The 21,381-nt window shown below is 34.4% G+C and overlaps 1 protein-coding gene across 3 annotated transcripts in view; it reads left to right on the top strand.

Moving 5' to 3' along the window:
- The window catches only part of LOC116345843, a 75,653-nt gene that overhangs the window by 40,252 nt on the left and 14,020 nt on the right, over nt 1-21,381 (top strand). For all 3 annotated transcript variants that reach the window (XM_031775553.1, XM_031775554.1, XM_031775555.1), the window contains exons 3-4: nt 19,948-20,157; nt 20,468-21,301. In XM_031775553.1, the coding sequence (XP_031631413.1) occupies nt 19,948-20,157; nt 20,468-21,301 (1,044 nt within the window). The remainder of the gene's footprint in view (nt 1-19,947; nt 20,158-20,467; nt 21,302-21,381) is intronic.

The raw sequence follows: 21,381 nt of genomic DNA on the forward strand, positions 1-21,381 counted from the left end.
TATTTTCTCATTTTCTTTATTTCAATTTTTTCCACCTTTTTCACTGTTGTGCTTCACATTTTTTCTCGTCAGTGTGTGTCGTACGCACCGACGACATAGATGCAGAAAAAAAAACGGTTGTTTCGAAACCGAATAAAAATTTCAAACGTATAATTATTCTCATTTAATTGTTGCTTTCTTTGGACAATGTGCCAAGTATATTGAATATTCGTCGAAACGATGTACAAAAATTATTGTTATGAATTGTAATCAAAACAATCATTATACACGTATTCTTATGTAATTGAAATGCTTTTTTTTGCGTAAATATGATTTTTTTTTTCTTCAAAAATAATTTATGTTCGATGTTGAGTAAATATGCATACAGTGAAATAAAAAAAGAATGCACAAATTAACATGAATATGAGCATTGAAAACTTCACATACATATACTGAGCAGATAACATCCAATCATTTCATATTTATAATTTTTTTTGTCGAATGAAGCAAACGATAACGGAAAAAAATGAATAATTTTTAAAAACTGCGATCGAACGATAACGATGACGACGACAACGAATGAACGAACGAAAAAGAGATGCTTTGATATATCGTACGCGTTGATCAAAAATATGCACATTGTATCACATATCCACAATTTTTAGGTTTTTTTTTTTTTTAAATTTATCATATTTTGTGGTGTAAATTTCCTTGTTCATAAATGACATCGCATCGCATATATTAGATATAAATGACTCTTGTTATATTATGACATTTATTGTGTGCGCACCATGGTATCAACGAAAATGGCAAAAATTGGGAACAGCAATGAGATCAATGAACACATTCTGTGATAAAGTGAATGCGAGCACGTGTTCGCTACCGAATGTTATCGTCAAAAATTGGCAATTCGCCAAATATTCAAACAAGTCAATGGAAAAAATATACAGTGAAATGAGCAGAAAATTAACGAACGGGCAAAAATTGTGCGGGCTACACAATGGTACACACAGTGCTGGGAGCAATCGAAAGATTGAAAGGAGAGAGCGATAGAGTTTCCAAAAGGTTAAGTAATAAAGCATAAACAATGAGTGATGTTATAGCAACAAGAGTCATGTCTCTGTATCTGTATCTAACTAGTTAAATATTATGGTTTGTTCATCACATTATTATGCTTGGTTTCTTTTTTCGCTTGCTCTGTGTTATTATGCCGGCACATGGCAACAACACTATAAATTTTCGTAAGCTTTCTTCAGTTTTCATCGTTATTGTCGGATGTATTTTTCTCTCATCGTCGACAATTTTCATTTCTTGGTCGATCATTTCAGTCATGTTTTCTTTTTCACATCACATTTTCTACCCGATTCACCTCATCATTGTTTATCATCATTTTAAATGGGCTGACAGTGGTTTCTTGTAATGTAAACAAATGCTTATGCGCTCGTGTCGGCTGTGCTGCGACAATGATGCACTTCACAGCATGTCTGTCGAAATAGCTTTGGTACTCTTTGATTCAAGAGCGTGGCCGAAATGCACCACCAAATTGTGATGTGCGTACATGACGACTTCGTATGCAAAAACAAAATTGCGTTTGGTTTAGATTAATTAAGTGATAAAAGTGTGAGTTATGATCAAAAAATGTGCATCGTGTTTTGTTTGTCATTTAATTTGTATGTTGTTAGCACCGTTGTCATTCACACACCGCAATTGATGGCATCGGGTAGAGTTTCATGACTCCGGGGAGAGTTGTTGTTTTTCATTTTTCATATTTTAAATGGCATTTTGCTTGAAAATGATGAACTCTTCCGTCTTCCCTTACGAAATCGAATTTGCAAGAAAGATCCGTGCCGCGAATTGAGTGAGAAAAGAGAATGTATTGCATAATACGATTAGATTTTCAAAGCGGAAAAAAGTGCATTTTGTTTGCATTTGAGTTTTTATTTCGGTGTGCCGCTTGGTTGCTGCTGCTGCTGCTTTTTTTTATTGTCATTTGCAATGCTTTTCCTTTTCGAAAATCAATTCGATTAGGTTCGCTAATGGGGTCACGTGTGTGTATATATATGGGATCGTTTATGTTTGTTTGATTTCCCTCTGCGCGCGCGTCCATATCTTCCACCGTTGTTGTTGTTGTTTTTGTTGTTTTTGGACTAGCGTAATATTTCGTGCGCTCAATCAATGATAAAAAGTGAGACCCATTGCAAGCGCAATTCTAAATCGTGAATCAAACCTATTAGCAACATGAGAAACCGAATTAAAAATTATTGTTTAGTTTGTCATTATCTGTTTTGTGCACATTCGATTTATTCTGTGTTTGGCTCTATTTTTTTTTTAAATATATTTTCTTCATCTTCTGTTTTTCTCATAATTTTCGTTTTTGTTTCTTCTTCATCGCGTTTGCATTCACGACTCTTTCATTGCGAGATTTTCTTCCATCATCTCTTGCTACCTCTGATGGTGCGTAATTGTTTTTTTTTTTTTGTTAAATTGGATGCAACACACCGGGAGAAAAAAAAACCGTTCAATGTGCAACAAACAACGACAAAAACCAAGCAAAGACACACAAGAATACAAAAAAAAAACAACCGATTTGCGGCAGCCATCATGTTAAGCTGAAGTTTAAGTGGTGATTAAGAGTTCGATGTGCAACTGAGGACTTTTGCTTCACCGTGTTGTTGTCGTTGTTGTTTTTTCTTCGTTGCTGCTGCTATTGACACGCGGTAAATTCACTTTTATTCATTATTTTTCACGTAGATAAAATATATCTGTGCGATGTTTTTTTTTGTCTGTATCTACATTAAATAAAATGAGCGAAGCGCGAGATGTGCTTTGTTTTTACAGTCCGTGAAAAGAAAAAACAACAACAACGACACACTCACAGAGATGGGTCAAAGCAAGGCGAAGACGAAGAAGCAATCAGAACATAACGCATATTGTCAATGATTGAGACAAGCGATGAGAGTGTATCTTTATGTGTGCACTCGCGCACACCTCAAAACAATGTGATTTATGTACACATCTCATTGAAATATAAGCAATATAAGTATTATTGATTATGATTATGCTCGATGTGATTTCGATGGGCAGCGCGTACATGTTCCCTTTTGCGCATACATATTAACACGTGGCGGCTGCTGCTTTTTTCTTTTGTGAAGACAAAAATGTGTGATGTCGTTCTCGGTTGTTTGTCGAAGGTATTTAAATGGATTTTACGAATGCGATATGGATGCGCATGGATGGGCGAAAAAGAGAGAAACCGAGAGCGAAAGAGTTCAAGTAACAACAACTAAAATTGCTGCAATTGCTTGGCGATCATTTCATTGTTGCGCACGCTTGAACTCACTTATGCGCGGGAAAAAGTATTTATTTTCACAATGCTCAAGTGGCTATTTTTATGGGATCGACAAGAGTATGTGTCTTTGCCAATTGAATGGTTATGACGATGACTTTTTTTTTTCGAACAAAAACATATTTCAACAACAATAATAATATTTTCAACGTTGCACATGCTTATTTACTTGTTTCATTGAGAGAAAATGCTCACTTGACCATTCCGGAGGCTTCACTTGATTCCAAAATATGTAATTGATTTAAATGGCACATTTAACCCGGACGAAGGTAGGAAAAAAAACGGCAAAACAATTCTGGCGAACATACCGAGTGAGAAAATCATTTTCTGTAAATGATTCTATCATTGAAAAGCAAGAAAAAAGAAGTTATTTGATTTGTTTTCTGATTCATTGAATTTAAATTTTAGTTTTTATCTCTCAAAAGATGAATATAATTTTCATTTGCATGGAATAGTATATATAAATTCATTTTGTCAGCAAACGAGCCGAGGCTGGCTGTTTTCATGGAAACGCACTTGCTATTTACTGAGAGCTCACCGCAATGCTATTTGTCGAGAGTCGCCAATTGAATTTCAATGAATTAACCGACGATGTCAATAAATACTCGGTTCGATGTTATTGTACCAAAATTGCTGCGAAGAGGCTCCGTTTTCAGGCGTTGACGTGATTTCGAAGTCACGCACAAGGAAAATATGAGCTTTGCATGTATCCAATATTGTACATTGCAAATCGCGTTCGCATGAATTCGATTTAATCTATATGACATTGCGATTAATTTTAAATCTTGGCGCGATGACATTAATTACGGAAATGATTGAATTTGCATTTTTTTTTTGCTATCGATTTTGTTTTTTACTGTTCGTCGCTCTTGTCCCGTTTTTTTTTATTCACCAATTTTTATTATTGACTTGCATGTCGATCGGCATCGGCACCATCGGCGATCTATAAGAAAGATCAAGACCGAGAATTACAAGTGATTGCTAGTGCGATATGAAATCACAAATTGAAAAAAGAAATACAATCATTCTGTGGAGAACCGACAAAAAAAAACAATAGCATCTTCGTTGGAATTTTTGTGTGAGTGTGTGTGTACGAAACTAGGATGGAATTCATTGCATGATATGATTCTCATGTGTCATTTGCATAAATTATGGCTTGGTATGTGTATTTATGGAAATTATCATCGATAATCACGACAAAGCCATTGTCGACGATCTGTTCGGCATCGTTCCATTCATTTTCATGCCATTTTATCCAGAAAACGAATCATTGATTATATGCAGCATCTCTCATCATAATCTTGTACAATGCACCGTACAATTGAGAACACAGCGTGCATCATTTGCAAATTTAATGATATCCTCTCCGTGCATCGTTGGTGTAATTTGTTTTGTTTTGTTTTTTTCGTGCACGAGAATAGAATAAGAATGTGCAATTCGCCTTAGTGCGTGGGCAGTGCGATCAATCCAGCATAATTCCACAGCTAATTGATCTCACTGTAGTCGGTGTGTACGTGTATATAGTCCCTTTTAAAAAATTCGACACACAATAAAATACTATTTTTCACAATCTCAACAACAGAAAATTGCTCACATTGAATAATTCAAATGTGTATGTTTTTTTTTGGCTCGTTGCCAATGAATGGAAAATCGTTGATGGTGTTTTTTTCTGGTTCCGTTCGTTGTTGTTTTTCGAAACATCAACGCCAATTATAAGCTGTTAGAATGTCTTCTTTGTGTGTGTGTGTGTGTGTGTGTGTTTTTTTTTTTCTTCCAAAGATGTAATTCTTCTTCCGACTGTCATAAAACAGCACTGAAAAAAACCAACCAATCTTCGGAAGAAGAGACATGAAAATTGTATATTTCATAATTCATTAATCACAACAAATCGATTGCAATTTATGAGCGAAGTTTTTTTCGGTCTATCTCTCGATTGATGATGACAGATTATAATTTGTGTGAAAAAAACGATGACAAACACCGACCGAATGTGAAATTTGAACACAAATCGAATTGCACACTCGATTGATTATTATTGAAACGAAAACAAATTGTGCAAAATACGAGAAAAAAAAACATAAACGAAACAAAAAGTCTCCTTAGTGATCTCGGTTGAGAATATATTGAATATGTGGTGAAGTCGTGCGCGCGCATTCCGTCAAACCAATATATAAATAAGAGGAAAAAAACAACGCCAAATTGAAAATCCCGTTTCGTCGCCTCCCCGAGTGCCCTGCATCTAAACGACAAAAACAACAATCATACATCAATTGTAATTCTGTATAATAATTTTTAACACTCGTGAGAACGAATGAAGCAAAAAATAAACAAACGGTGGTATTAATCTAAAATCTCCGTGTTGAATGCATTCGGGGTTCTTCGCCTGGTCGTGTTTGTGTAAATCAATTTTTCATGCCATTAGTCGCACAGTCTAACAACCGATCAACCGATATTTAATATGGCACACCACACACATTATCGAATTGTGTAAGTGTGTATGTATGTGACGGTGGATGTGTGGCGCGTGCAAAATCAAACAATATTGCACTGCATGTTGCATCTTTCAAACATAATTATGCCAAATGAAACCGCAAATGCTTGGTATTGTTTTGTTCGACGGTGCAAACATGTGTCATTAAATGAATATATAATGTGTGTGTGCGATTGATGTTTTGCACTCTTTTGCTGTTGCGCTTTTTTTTCGTTCTCTATTACTTCGTTCGATGATCGTTTTGTCAATTGATTGATTGATATTGTAAGCATTGTTTTTTGTTGTTGTTTTGTTTCTCTCTTGTCGTTATCTATTAGCACTTTTAAATTTGAAATCATTTGGTAGCTACATAAATGGTGTGTATGGCGGTGCAATGACATAGGCATAGCATCTTCACACGTCAAATCTCATTTGCATGATGCATTCCAGCGCAATAAATACCATAAATGAAACAAATAAAATTAATTCAATCATGATGATGCGATAATCTGATAATAATTGAATCATATACCAGCGTCAAGGACAACTATTTCACTCGTTTGCTCACTTGAGACGAGATCAGCAAATAATATCATGCTGAGTACGCGTATATACCTTATGCGAATGAAATTCATATTATGAATTCGATAATTTAGTACGGAATCTCGCGAGAAAAATTAATGCCAATGAATTGCAACAACACACAAATAAAAAATAATTCAAATTAATTCAGCGCGAAGGTCGGGCCCATTTTTATATACGACCAACAGATATATTTATATAGTTTTGTTTATTCCACGATGGAAGATTTTTATTCCCATGTCCATAACATAAATTTATGAAGACGAAAATTAAAATCAAAAACAATTTGATTGAAGGGGACACAGCGATCGAAAACATAATATTATGCTTTTCATTCGATCGCCGATTTGGCGCTTAAATCGTATTTAATAAATACAAGATCTACCGGTGGAAATTCATTTTTGAATTTACGTTCAAGTTCCATGAGCGAAAGGGTTTGATTTTCGATTGATCTTTCATTCAAATCTTTGTTCGGCTTTCGGTATTTGAAAAGGATTTATTTGGTTTTTATTCTTATTTCTAGTTTTTCTAATAAATTTTGGAGTTTATTGCGAGAGGTATGCACAAACAATGTGTGTGTGTGTGTGTACGTATAATTTTTTATCGAATCGATTCTTGAAATCTATATGCAGCAAAAAGCGATAGTATTTTTTTTGTTCGAATTCGAACTGAACGATTTTCCAACAATTTTTCATCGTTTGTTGTCTGAATGAAAATGTGCGGCAATTAGCGATTTATTGCATTTGCACTGTTGACTAATCGTATCGCATTTAGCAAATAAACGAATGACTCTTTGTTTGTAATGTTTATCTGTGTCTTTGGGCGTTATACACCAATCAACCAATTGGCATCAGTGCAGTGTGCCTGTCAGCTACGGCATTCATATATTCAATTCATAATTTTTTCGAGCTCAAGTTTGCAATGACACACGGAATAATTGATTCAAGCACACAATCACAGATGAAGACAGAGAAACAGCAACTCTACTATGCCACCAAATAAGACGTACAAACCCATGCGCATGGGCGATCTCGGTATCTCTCTCTCTCTCTCTCTCTCTCTCTCTCTGCCGATTTGAAACAAAACGTGATTTTAAAATGAGTCAAATAATTAACAATATAAGTTATGTGGTGTGCGCGCGAGTGTTTATGATATCACTGGCAGTGCACTGCCGTGTATTTTTTTTTTATATTGTTGTTGTCTTCTGTTCGATTATGCATTAGGTTCGAACGATTTTTCTCAAATTTTTTTCAATTATCGATTTTTGGCGAAAATTGTCGAAAAATACATTCTCTAAAATGTCATGTTCGCAGTTCTTTTTTCAAGAAAACTCAAAGCATCCGATGAATCGTTGGCAAATCTCTTGGAAAATATGCATCATGGAAATGTGTCCACCGTTCGACTCTATCATACATGCGCATTAAGTGTAATGAGAAAAATAATCTAGCCACTAAATGGGCCTAAAAAGTTTTGTTGTGGCCGTCGACGGTCGCGATCGCTTAGCCGTTGTTAAGTAGAGTGAATGAGACAAAGTCATAAAATGCTTAATTTGCGAATATGAAATCGAATCATGATCGTCTGGCGATCACGTTTTCCTCCTTTTCAATTTGTATTGTTTTACGTACTTTTGTTTGTTTGTTTGTTTCTCTCTCGGTCTGATACTCGCCCGAATTGTGCAGCATTTACAAACGAGTGCACCAACCACGGCATACTTGTTGATGTCATGTGTCGTTTGGTGTTGTTGTTGTTGTTTTTTTTTCTGTATATTATTTTATCGCTTTTCGGCTCTTTTATTAATTTTACATTTAAATTCATATAAAAAATATTTCGCTTCATGCACTTTATATTTTTCTGGGTAATGGGCTGATTGTTTCGATACGATTTCGTGAGGTGGCCGCCAATAGTTATGCTTTTGTTGATTATTTTGCTTGTGCCGTTTCTCTCACTCTTTCTTTCTCTCCCTTTCGCTCATTCTATTTCTCGCCTCTCTCGTCTTGCATCTTTATTATAATGTTACATCAATTAAGTTGTTTTCGTTCGCATTTTATTTCGGGCGTGCGATGCTTTACATTTTCTTCCATGTTCAACGATGAAATTTACAATTTCATTTTTCAATCAATGTTGCGACTGTCTCTTTGGCCACCATAGAGAGAGAAAGAGAAATACCAACCTCGCAAAATGTCGAAATCTCCATATATATATTTTATTTTTTTTTTTCACAATAGAGATATGACCGAAAATGTACTTTGTTACAAGCAAAAAAAAAATTGATAGTGAGAGATGATTACAGTTATGTCGGTTACACTTTTTGCGTTGTTTTTGTTATTGTTGTTGGCTTAATGACAGCGAGAAGCGATGAAAAATAAGGTCACATTGAAGCATTTTCATTTTCATAACAATCAATAAATTTTTCGGGGCGATTGTTCATTTTCAATTGTGCGATGCCATCATCATTGTCGCTATCAATATACTTTTATCTAAATCCCGCCGTGTCGAGTTACATGTTCATTCACCTCGGAACGGCAAACCGTATTTTATAGTGTTTCAGGTTTTTGGTGAAGGCAAGTATTTTTTTCGTCCGTAGGTCATGCTTTATGATTTGCCATATCAAAATCGAGAGACACATACACACATTTGCCATTGAACCAAAATGAGTGCAAAACCAACACGAAAAAAGAAAGTGACCGACAGCAAAAATGTGTAATTGCGTTTAATTGAAATTAACGGTCACAGCCATACACAGTTTTTTTTTTACTTTTAGTTTTACAATTTTCTAGCGCTGAAGACGATTCCGAAAATCTCCAAAATCGCCCGAAGTGAGAGTAATGCTGACGCAAAAATGCGTAGTTTGTGCCGATGAGATTAGGGCACGACAGAAACCAAATGTGCGCGTGAATTTTATACACGTATTTATTGATGGGTCTAATGAAAACGTGAGAAACCGTCATATTTATACTTATTTTGTTGGTTCAAGTATAAAAACACTCATTGAAATGATATGTTAGACTATTTTTCTAACACCGGCTCTCAAACATTTGAAATAAATTTAAAAAACATATTTGCTTGTTTATTTTGACATTACAGAAGGCATGTTTTTCATATTCATTCAGAGCCAATGACCGAACAAACCAATGATGAATGTAAAATGTAAACAGTTCATCAAAAGTGATGACTATGCAAATAGATCGACATCTTTTCCAAATGTTTAACAGCAATTGCAATTTGTTTTTATTTTTTACATTTTGATTTATGAACAATGACAACATTTTATTGATCATTTTCAATAAATACCTACCGTTCAGTGAAATTGAATTGATCGGATCACCGTTTATCGGCTCTAATTGTATGATTGACCAAATCATCGTTGACTGAAATATGGTGCTGACCTTTTTGATTCCGATTTTATTCTGAATTAGAAAACAAGATTCAGGGATTTTATAGAAATAAACGAGGAAAGGGTCACGACACGCTTAACTTCAAGATACACACAGTTCTCAATACAATTGCATTTGTCGGCCTAGACTTTGGATATTGTAAATATGCTACTCCAGCATACTTTTTGAAGTTTAAAATGTTTAGATAGGTAGTTTCTGTAAAGAAAATGTCAGATATTTTCCGTTTTGAAATGTGAGAAAAGTTTTGAACAGGGAATCGATTCAGTGTGTTTTCATCTCATCTGAATATATGAAAAATGTTCTTACAAAGGATAACGATACAAATACTTCAATATTTTTTAATTCGATACAATCTGATTTTGTGCATGTGATCGTATTTTATTGAAGAAAGATCAATGTGTCAAAGGAACTCTCTTGTTGTATCGTCAACTAGAGTTTTGTGTACCCAAAGTAATAGAATTAAAGAAAAAATACACGACGCCACGAGCACAAGCAAATCAAAATATGTTAATAGCTAGCCTGTTGCGCATTTGGCTTGGTGATTTCGGATATATACTTCATGAAATTATCGTGTGTGTGTGTGTTTGTGGGGGGGGGGGGGGGGGGATTGCGACATTATACGGGACTCAATGCACAAAGAACGACAAAGAATATATGAAACGAGATTCACAAATCGATTGATTAGTGATCAGCTATTTTGAGATTTTACGTTGAATAAAATTCACGTTAATTTGATTTTTTTATCTTCGTTTTGTTTCTACGCAATTATTTATTTGGATTATATTCCATTTTGGTGAGTACATAAATCAAGAAAGAAGACGATGTAATGAATATGATTTATACAAAAAAAGAAAGAAAATCAGTAATAACGTCGATTGAATGAAGCAGAACCAGTGCGAATGGTATATAAAATTATTGGAAATTCAGAAAGAAGACCGTAAAAGATTTGAGAAATAATTAACACAAGCACACATTCAATTTTTGTACACAAAACTCTCTCGGAAGCAGATCAAAAGTAGGAAAAAAATAGATAGACAAAAAAGGAACTATCAGTCAGCAAAAAATTATACCGCATACAATAAATGTAATTTCTTTATTATTCAACTCTTCTCATTCGTCTTTTTTCTGCGTTTTAATGAGAAATTGCCAGAAATGCAGCCACAAACTTTTACAATCGTTTACATTGCATCAAAGTAAAACTGTTCAAAATCCATTGATAAATCTGAGGCGCCGCAGTCAAGTCGTGTTGCTATGACGGCTCCAAATAGATTAGATAGACAATTTTACTTCATTATCACTCGCCGTATGTAATTGATATGTATGAGTTAGAAAATATAAACATTGGGTCACTAAATCGTTGCGAAACCCATATATTTGAATCGACCGAAAAAAAAACTGAAAATTGGACCAATTCGTGTCATTGCGGTACGGGCGCATACGAATTAATTACAGTGTTTCATCGATTTGTTAATTTTCAAAGTGCATAAAACGGCATTTAAATCGTCAACAACTCAGTATTAACGGTTAATTGCCATTAAAGAATCAACCCGATGTCAACAAATATTTAATGCGAAAAACGAACGAACGAAAAAAAACTCAACAACAACGACAACAAATTGACTTTTATTGAACAACAAATGGACTTGTTTACTGAAGTTCTTTGAATTTCCCTTTTGATGGTGCGACTTGTTCTCCATTTTTCTCTCTTGTTTCTCTATACCTTTCACAACTTATAATCTTGAAATGCTCAATTAAGACATAACTGACATAAAAAATAACCAACGAAATTAACAACAACAGTGAACGAACAAAAAATTAATCGAAATCAATTTCCGAAGTGTGGCGAACGCGGCGCGAGAGGAAGAGAGAGAGAGAGAGAGAGAGAGAGAGAAAGAGAATGATAGACAAACACTCATAATTGAACTTCAACTCTTTAACTGTGGCGATTCAGAATGTTTGCATTTACCTTTCTAATCAAATTATTTGGAATAATTTCGGTCAGTTTCGCGGTATCGAATAACGATAATGAGCCTGTTTAACCAGCCAGTGAGAATGGGTATATGGTTAGATAAAATAGCGACGCGGCCAAAAGTCAAATACCATGCAAACATTAACCATTGGTGGTACACACGCAAAAATCAGCAAATAATACACAGATTACAATTCAAATTGCCATTAAGACAAGAAAGACTATAAAACGTGAGAAAAGAAGATAGAAATAAATACAAAACAGACAACAAGTGGTGCGCACATGCACTCGCACACATGCGCTCTCTCGACTCTCTGATTATGGTCAATGGGTTTCGATGGAAAAATAGAAAATTAGAAAAGTTTGTTCGGTCGGGGTAAGGTATTGAATGCCGCCAATTCAGTGAGCTTCATTGTAATTGATTATCAGAGTAGAAACAATTGCGTTTATTTCATTTTAAATAAATGAAGCTTCATTTTGAATGCGAACGCGTGCGTTTTTCATGCATTTTGTGTGTTATATCTGCATCAACCACGCATATACATAGCTACCGTTTGTTTGGTTCGTTTATTTCTTCATTACCGGCTCATCGTTGTTGATGGTGTGTGCTGTTTCTTTTTCGGTTTTGCTGCTAAACTTTCATTCCATACTTGTGTGAATTATGTGTGTGCGTGTGCGTCCATTAACCGCATACATTTAAACGATTGTAATTCATTGCACTGTAAACATAGAGACCCTCTACGAAACAGTTCAAATTGTGTATATGTTCCTCCAGTACACTGATTTAGACATCGCGACTGATGGTCGTTTTTTTAAAGCATGTTTAATTGAATTTTTATAGGCTGTTGTTAGAATTAGATTGTTGATGGTGATCGCGTTGAATGTTATGTTTTGTGATTGGGCTTATTTATTAACGATCATTCTTCATCGTTTATCACCTTCGTTTCACTACAGTTTATGTCTTTTTTTGTTTCTTCATCACAATTTTTTATTCCCGCTGCTTTTTTATTATGATTTTTTCCATTTTGTATGTCTTTTACCATAATTTTTTGGTCAGCATTGTTTCAATGACTCTTTAATATGCTAATTTATGCAAACAAATTTTTCACATTTTTTCGCCATCTCCCTCTCTCTCCATCTCGCCTTCTTCACATGTTCATCATCGTACTCAACATCTTTTTGTTTCGTCTCTTCGTGTCAAGCCAGTTTTCGTTGGTTGCCTATGGTTTACAGCCTAATCATAACTCATAACTTAATGAATATATATTTTCAAAAAGCGTGTGATGATGAAGTCACATCAAAATCACACCATTGCCGCGGCAATTCCTCCTGCAAGCTGTGTGTGTGTGTGCGCGTCTGTTTGCATTGCAATCAAACTGATTATAATTACAGCTACTTATTGTCGCTGCTTTGACAATTCATCGCCTCTTCTCGGCCATATAGCATTTAATCGACTCATTCGGTCAATTTAAATACGATACACAAAGCTCTCGTATCGATTTTTAAGAGCGAACGGATGAAACAAGAAAAAGCAAAAGAGATGTCATGATCCAACAGAGAGAAAGAGAGGCGTTTTCAGTAAAAGAGACAGTTAATGAGTGAAAATTGAATAAGAAACGTTTAAAATTGAAATAATTTTAACGTACACATTATTAAAGATTCACTTTTATTCGACGGTTCCAATTTTTTGTCAGAAAAATTGACATTTAAGCCGGTTTTTTATTGATCCACCACATTTTTCTTCTTTTTTCTTGTTGTCGGACACCAATACCGATTTGAACAGTGCAACATGTGTAATAAAAATGTGTATAATTTAAAATGTAATTTTGATTCGATTGAGCGCCTGTATACAATTGAACCGGAATAGATCGAATGTTATTGCGATGGTGACACATTCCCTTGAATGTTTGAAAAATTGTATCTTATCACACTCAAACAAATCGGGTTCGAACATTTCGACACATTGTTTGACAACAAAATTTAATTCAATGGCACCACGATTTGGCTTAGTGATCGATACAGTTGGCCATTAAATGCTTATCAATTGCCTATTTTGCAAAAATAAAATTTGTATAATTTGAAGGAGAATATGATAAATTTCACAACAAAAATACCAAAAGAGAAACAGTAACCAGGAGACAAATTATCTTTATATGTAAGAATTGATGAATAAATTTTACGACGAAAAAAATGCAAAAATTGCGAAAAAAAAATATGTGAGTGATATAAATCACGATTGAAATCATTGAGATTGTCAAATTAAAAAGCAACAAAACTGAAGAAATGTGATGCGCACGAGTGGCAAATTGAATGATTTGCCCTTCATTAGATGGAGCGAATTCCCACATTTTTGATTTGTCACATACACGCACCACACGACTGACTGCGATCAAAATTTGAATATGCTTTATATAATGATAAGGAAGTCGTTGGCCCAAATCGTTTTAATTATAATTTATTTCAATTTAGACATTTTATATCTTCTTTCTTTTATTAGACATTTATTTATTCAATGTTTTGAAAAGAAAACAGAGTGCGCATGGTTCAAAGCAGAGTTCAATGCCTATTCTTATTCATATGAATTGTCTTTTCCTTGAAGTTACCATCTTCCTCTACAATGAAACTAAAATGGTTTAAATCTTACTCTACCTATTTAATTATCTAAACTTTTTCTTTGTTTAGCCTTCTTTTCTCTTATCGATGTTTTATCTAATAACCTTGTTAAAGTCGTCGCAAAAATTTGCAACAAATCTACCGAAAAAACATTTGGATTAAAACTTCAAATGAATATTTGGATTTTTTCGCTGAAGAAAGGGTCTTTTTCACGAAGAAAGTCTCTTTTACCAAATGGATGGTCTTTTTTGGAGAAAAATAAAAAAAATCAGATCGGTTCGACAACCAAAGAGAGAGACAAATATAAATAAAAAACGTCCAAATAAATTCTGAACGGAGATAGTAATATGTATTTGGGTCCAATCGAATTAGCGAAAGATTAAATCATTTCATTTGTATTGTCTTCAATAAAGAAAGATCGTATGCTTTCAGTGAGTGAAAAAAGGTTCCGGTCTTCTACGAAATATATGTATGAATAACAAATCAAATCTATTTGAAATTGATCCGCTTAGACAGTTTATCAAAATGCTAATAGGCGTTAATTAAAATGTAAATACACGTATCGAACAACATAAAGAAATGACAAATTAATCGATGGCTTGTTGTCTGTTTAGTTTTGTTTATTTATTTATTTATTTTTCGTGCATATGGGAAAAAGTCCAATTCACCTGTGTAGAAATATGATTAATTTATTTACTTCCTTGAGTTACGCTCGTATGACGTCGAACGTGCTGTGTTTTTTTTCTCCATCTCTTTCTTAGGTTTTTTTTTATATGCATTCACCATCAATCTAAGTGACAATTTCTTAAGTATCCAATTTGTATACACGCATTTCATTTGGACATATTGATATCGTGACTGCGGCGGTGGTGGCTATTACAACAATTTGTGTTGGTGTATGCTGCAATAACGTAAAAAACCGCACGAACGATTATGAACTCAATCGAATTGGATCGATTGAAATCATTGGGCCACCCAAACGAAAGCCAAAAAAAAAAAAAAAATCAAATCAACTGAAACGAAATTGTCACATTTACTATGTATAGCATTTTCACCGTTCGGCGCACTCAATTGATTGCATTAATATCATCATCGAAATGATTTACTCAGCCGAAACAATAAAAATGGAAAATAAACAAAACCAATTTGTATATGTTCATTTTCAAAGAAAAGTGAAATGAAAACGAAAGCGAACGACAGCGCGCTGAGCATGAGAATAAAAGAAGCCGCTCCGATCTATTGATTGAATGAGAATTAATTAGCAAACCGACCACGATTTTGGAAATAAATGGACAACCAAAAATAGAAGAACAAACGATGCGATTTATATGATACATGACATTTTTATGGTGACTGGCATTGTTTAAGCGTGGGCCAATTTCTTTCTCTCTATTTCACTTTGAAAATCAATTGGACGATCGTTAAATGGCTTTTTTCCGTCTTCCGATGCTATTGAAAAAGTCAACATCTTGTTTACAAATCGACAAAAGTAGCCATTTAATCAGCCACAAATGGCGCGCACATTTCGCTCGACCTTTATTATCGCATTTGAAATGTGATGTGCTTTTTATGTTCGTCGACGGTGCGACGCTCGAGTAGTGCTTTCATTGAATTTCCATTATGAGAGATTTTCGTCATCCCAAATGAAAATGTGAATGTCAAATTATATTCATTTTGTCATTTTATACTTTTAAGCAATTTATCACGACACATAATTTATGCTCAAGCATGGTGCGCTCGCGCAAACAAAAATCTATGACTTTTTGTTATTATTTCTTTCTTTTTGTTGTTGCACGCATTGTGTTACTGTTTGAATTTATGAATAGATTTGATTACATTGTAATGTGTCGTTCTTTTCTCGAGTGCATGAACATTGGTGGTGGTGGTGGTGGTGTGGTTGTTGTTTTCGTTTCCGTCGCGTCTTATTTATCCACTGCAAAATACCGATGAAATAATTCCGTTTGAGTTCACATTGAATTGTATCAAGTCGATTTATCTGACTTTTGGTTAAGCATGCATAACTGGTGTTCGGCCGAGAAAAAAAAAACAACGGTATAAACCAAGTTGTTTCAGTCAACCGTTTTAAATTCGTTTGATTTAAATCTGACTAAATGACTTCGCGCAATTATTTGACCGAAAGAAACAGCAACTTTCATGTATTTTAATTTATCGTTTAATGTTTTTGTGTGTGTGTGAGAGAGTGAATCGAGTGGAGCACAGTCCGCACTGTGTGCATGGAGGAAATTAATCATATTTATTTTGTATATTGTGTTCAAAGAGTCAAATGAAACAATAATCATAACAATGTGTGTGTTTTGTCTTTTGTGAAAGAAAGGCACATTATTTTTGTGTGTTTCTTCTAGTATTTTTGTAAATTGGGCGCGTGTGCGCAATTCAAACACTTGAAAATTTCATTGGGCTTAAATGTGCGAATTCGAAATCGAGATGTGAATATGGTTGCGCTTGTTCAATTTCAATCGTACTATGTATTTAACTGGTTGTGTCTGGTGTGTCTGACCGAAGTTCATTGGTGTTAAAAAGAAAAAGTAAAAGCCAGAAAAAAAAATCGGTGGTTTTTTTTCTCTATATCTTTGCTCGTTCATTCGTTCAATGGGCAAAACATATATTTATTTTAAAAGCGTAAAATTAAAGAGCAGGCCAAACACATGAAAAATTCAACACCGTAAATTAAACATATTCATAAAATAGTATAGTACGCGCGTGCACATTCGATCGAAACAAATGTTAAGGCATATACGAAAAAAAAAATGTTTAATCGCGCACACCGTTACAAACGAACAGGTCGAGACATTATAACCAGACGCCGAGTCTCTCTGTCTTTCGGTCACGTCTCTGTTTAGTTTGCGTCAATTGTTGTGCAAAAAAAGCACACAGAATTGGCGGTTTTATTCGTCTTCTTATGTACTACGACAAAACAGCCCAAATTAAGATCATATTAAACGATTTGGTTGATAAGCTCCTACTGGTTACTGTTTATGTTCCATCGTAGAGTTCGTACACTTTCCATAAACAATCAATTTGGCTTAAATGAACCAGCTCAGTTGTTACGCATCGTGAAAATGATTGGAATTTTCATTGAAGTTTTACATTGTAAATGTCAATGGGATCGAAAGCTACTGGCTCGCAAGAGTTTATTACCATTGTGCGGCACTGCACAAGTCAGAAGGGAAACAGTAACAGAAAAAACAATATGCAAACACAGAATTTATGCCATGGCTGGATGTTGTTTTTGCTCCATTACAATTGTATAAATTGGCAATCGATTGCGTTTCACAACGCAAAGAACACAAAAAAGTGTGTGTGTAGCACAAGAAGTGTTCTAATGATTCAATTTACATAGATCAAGATTGAGAATGGGTCAAGCTTTTGAATGTGGAAAAACCGACAACGAATGGACATGTCAACGAATCTATTTTGTTCTGATTCAATTCGAAAAACAAAAACGACCAGTGCCATTAATCACTGATTAGTGCACGCGTTTTATTTTATTTTTTTTACTTCATATTTGTGTTGAACGGCCATTTGCCCGTTTTTCTTACCAAAGCAGAACGAAACAAGACATATTAAACAATTCATATTATTTTTTAGTTTTTGTTTCTGTTTTTTTTCGCTTGCAAAAAATGCAAATCAATGCTTAATGAAAAGAAATGAGATGTGAGATTAGTACGTAATTGCACGAATAAAAAACCAGTTAAGTTGTAAAATCACCAAGTCAAGACCATTGTTTTTTTCTGCGTTCATTTGTTTCGTTGGTTTTCTTCATCGGTTTCATTTCGATTTTGTTTTGTTTTATATTTTATTATTATCGGTCTCCCACTCTCGCCTAGCAGTGACTGCAATCAATTCATCGATATTCGGTTGATTTAGTGTATATGTTTTGATTTCGAAGCCCGTTGTTTTACACACACCAACAAAAAATGAACAGAACTCAACTTGCCACCATGCGTGTATGCAAAGTGTGAAAAAAGAAATGAATTGGAACAACAACTCGAAATATATCGATAATAAATTTCAAACAAAAATAAAAACTTTGAACTACTGCTGCTCAATTTGAGCACAACAACCGTTATGATTTGCAATTTGAATATCTGAAATAACGAAAAACATAATTTTCTTAGTCGATCGGCATGCACAAAATGAAACAAAACAACGAAACATTTAAATCATGGACCGTATTTTGATTTGTAGGCATGGTAATTGAAATAATATTGGCACTCACATGCATGCTATGCACGACTGCCAACAACAATAATTACATCGAGTGCAAAAAGTTCAAAGCAAGCGATAAAAATGACCATATGGTTTCGAAGGACCCAAAAAATTTATCTTTTTTTTTTTTGTAAAAAATTGTATTTCATTCCTCTTTCCTTCTTTATCTCGTTCTCTTTCGCACTTTTTCACCAACCCACCTCTCTAGAACCGGTGAACGCTTATCTGAATTGATTTTTTTTAGCACCATTTTGTATGCATATCTGTTGAATCATTCTTCCTTGTTGTAACTACAAATAATGCAAAAGATAACGTAAAAAGAGACAGAAAAAAGTGACTGTTTCATGCATCGGAGTGTGCGAACGAAAGACACACAAACGCCACAATGTCAAATGAACCGAACTGTTGCTGTTATGCACATTCTACGTATACCGAGTTTTTTCTCTTTTCCTTATCAGCTATCATTATCAAATTGTCACGTACGATTTTATGTTCTTTATTTTCCCTTGTGGTCGCGCGCATAAAACGAACGCAATGTATGAACAAAAAGGCATGCACATAGCGCCCTGGACTTTAACCAAACAAGATGAGCCTTTTCTCTCTCTCTCTCTCTCTCTCTCTCTCTTTTTCGATCTTTCTCTGTCATTCTCTCTCATTGTGGCTTCGACGATTCACAAGCACTTAAAATCAATGAATGGACCATTTTTTATCAATAAGTTTTATTGTATTTTAACTCAAAACATACAATTCCCAACCAATTTAAAAGTGAAACATCGCTAATTGAGTGGGATGCGTGAAGAAATGGTGTATCTTTGCCAAAATAAATTGACCCTAATTAGAACAACATACACTTTCTATTTCCCGTCGTTTGTTTTTTTTACAGAGAGTTAATTCTCTTTTGCAGCACACAATGGCACACTATTTATGACCCATTTAATATAGATGTAATAAAGATACAAGAAACATTGATCATATTTGCTTATGTAAAACATTGTGTGATAAACATCAACAACATAAATACCGTGCTCTCCAACGAAAATGTTATGAGATGTAAATATTATTACGTTTTTCATGCGAATATTGTTTTTTTATGCAATTTGATATGGGTTTGTTTTCGATCTTTCTTTCTTTCTTTGTTATTGAAATGTCGGAAAATGAGCTTGAAAGCTTGGATAATTCTCTTTTGTTCGGTTTTTTTATGTTTGATTATCACAATTATTGTTTATACAATTCGAATCGTTTTGGTCGATTTAAAAGTGGTTTGATCTTTAAGTGGAAGGCCTGGGTCAACGTCTATCTTAACGATATTGCAATAAAATTGTTTTGCGATTAAAAAGAAATATGTTCTTTTCGTCTCTTGCAGAGAACAACAATTGCTGAATGTATTCGAGGTGGTTGTGTCAACGCTGGAAGGAAAGCTACAGCGCATCGATAATTTGGATAAAGCCGTTGAACATTTGATGCGTCGTGTCGAACAGCTTGATAATCGAGTTGGTGATAATATTCACAAAACTGACTCAGTCATATCAAAACTTCGAAATTTGGACAATAAAATCTCCATGGACACAAATTCGTAAGTTTTTTTTCGATTTGAAATCAAACATAATAGATTTATATGATTTTATCCGAAATTAATAATTTTTTTTTCTTTATTTTGGCTATGTTATTTCTTCTTTTAAATGATTTTTTTTTTTTAAATAAAGGACACATAATTTTTCTGTTCGTTCCTTTTTTTGGGTCGGATCTTTTTGAAAAATAACTAAAAAAGTGTCTATTTTGAATTTATTCGCTGGACACCTTTGGCGTTGTCACATCGTCAATAGTGAAAGAAAATTTCAGTTTGCATCAAATAATAATCAATCCATTTCTCTTCCAATATGTAGAAATGATGATGTGTCAAATGTAGGTGCTGGCGGCAGTCGAGGGAATGGTAGTGTTGGTGGTGCAAACAGTAAATTTAAAATATCGGCAAATGTTCTTGATTCTCGTTTGGTGGCGCTTGATCGTAAGGTGAGCGACATCGATGTGAAATTGGAAGGATTAAAAAGTCAAATTGATAATAATTTCTTGGCCGTCGACGACATTGGTGCTGAGGCAAGTGAAAAGAAACCGATCAGTATGAATGTATTGGAAATAACAAAAAATATGAATGCCGAAGTGATAAATCATGTGTCAAATGAATTAGGTGATTTGCGTTCGACCACAGAAAGTATGGATAAAAAATTACAATTTCACATAAATATTGTGTCAGAGAATATTGGACGTGTGCTTAAAATGATTGGTGATATTCATGAAGCTGTTGTTGATCATCACGTTGATCCTCATTATTATCAACATAATGCAACCACAACACAAGCGCCAATAATAAAATCGAGTAAAATCGATGCGCTTGTCAAGCAAATAAAGCCAATAATGAGTGTTTCGGAGAAAATGGATGAAGTTTGGGATGTGGTGGTTGGTACAAAAACATCGGTTGATGATTTAGTGCCAAAAAGTGATGAACTATTGACACAAACACAACGACAAGAACGTGCAATCGGTGAAATTCATCAAGATTTAAAGACAAAGGCCAATTTAATTATAAACAATTTGAATGTGGTGGAAAAACGATTGAAGAAACAAGAGAATGACGTTGCCGCACTCGCTCAGCGTCCCGTTCCAGCCGAACTTCTGATGGATCCAACCATCGATCGTCTTGTTGAATATGATCCGAACAGGTAAAAACTTGGTTTTTGTTTTGAGGAAATGAAATATTGAAAGTCGATTGTCTTTTATTTCAATTTTTAATTAAATAATT

This window comes from Contarinia nasturtii, unplaced genomic scaffold, assembly GCF_009176525.2.
Source record: "Contarinia nasturtii isolate CC-2019 unplaced genomic scaffold, AAFC_CNas_1.1 Cnas_scaffold_1371, whole genome shotgun sequence".
Lineage (NCBI taxonomy): Eukaryota > Metazoa > Arthropoda > Insecta > Diptera > Cecidomyiidae > Contarinia > Contarinia nasturtii.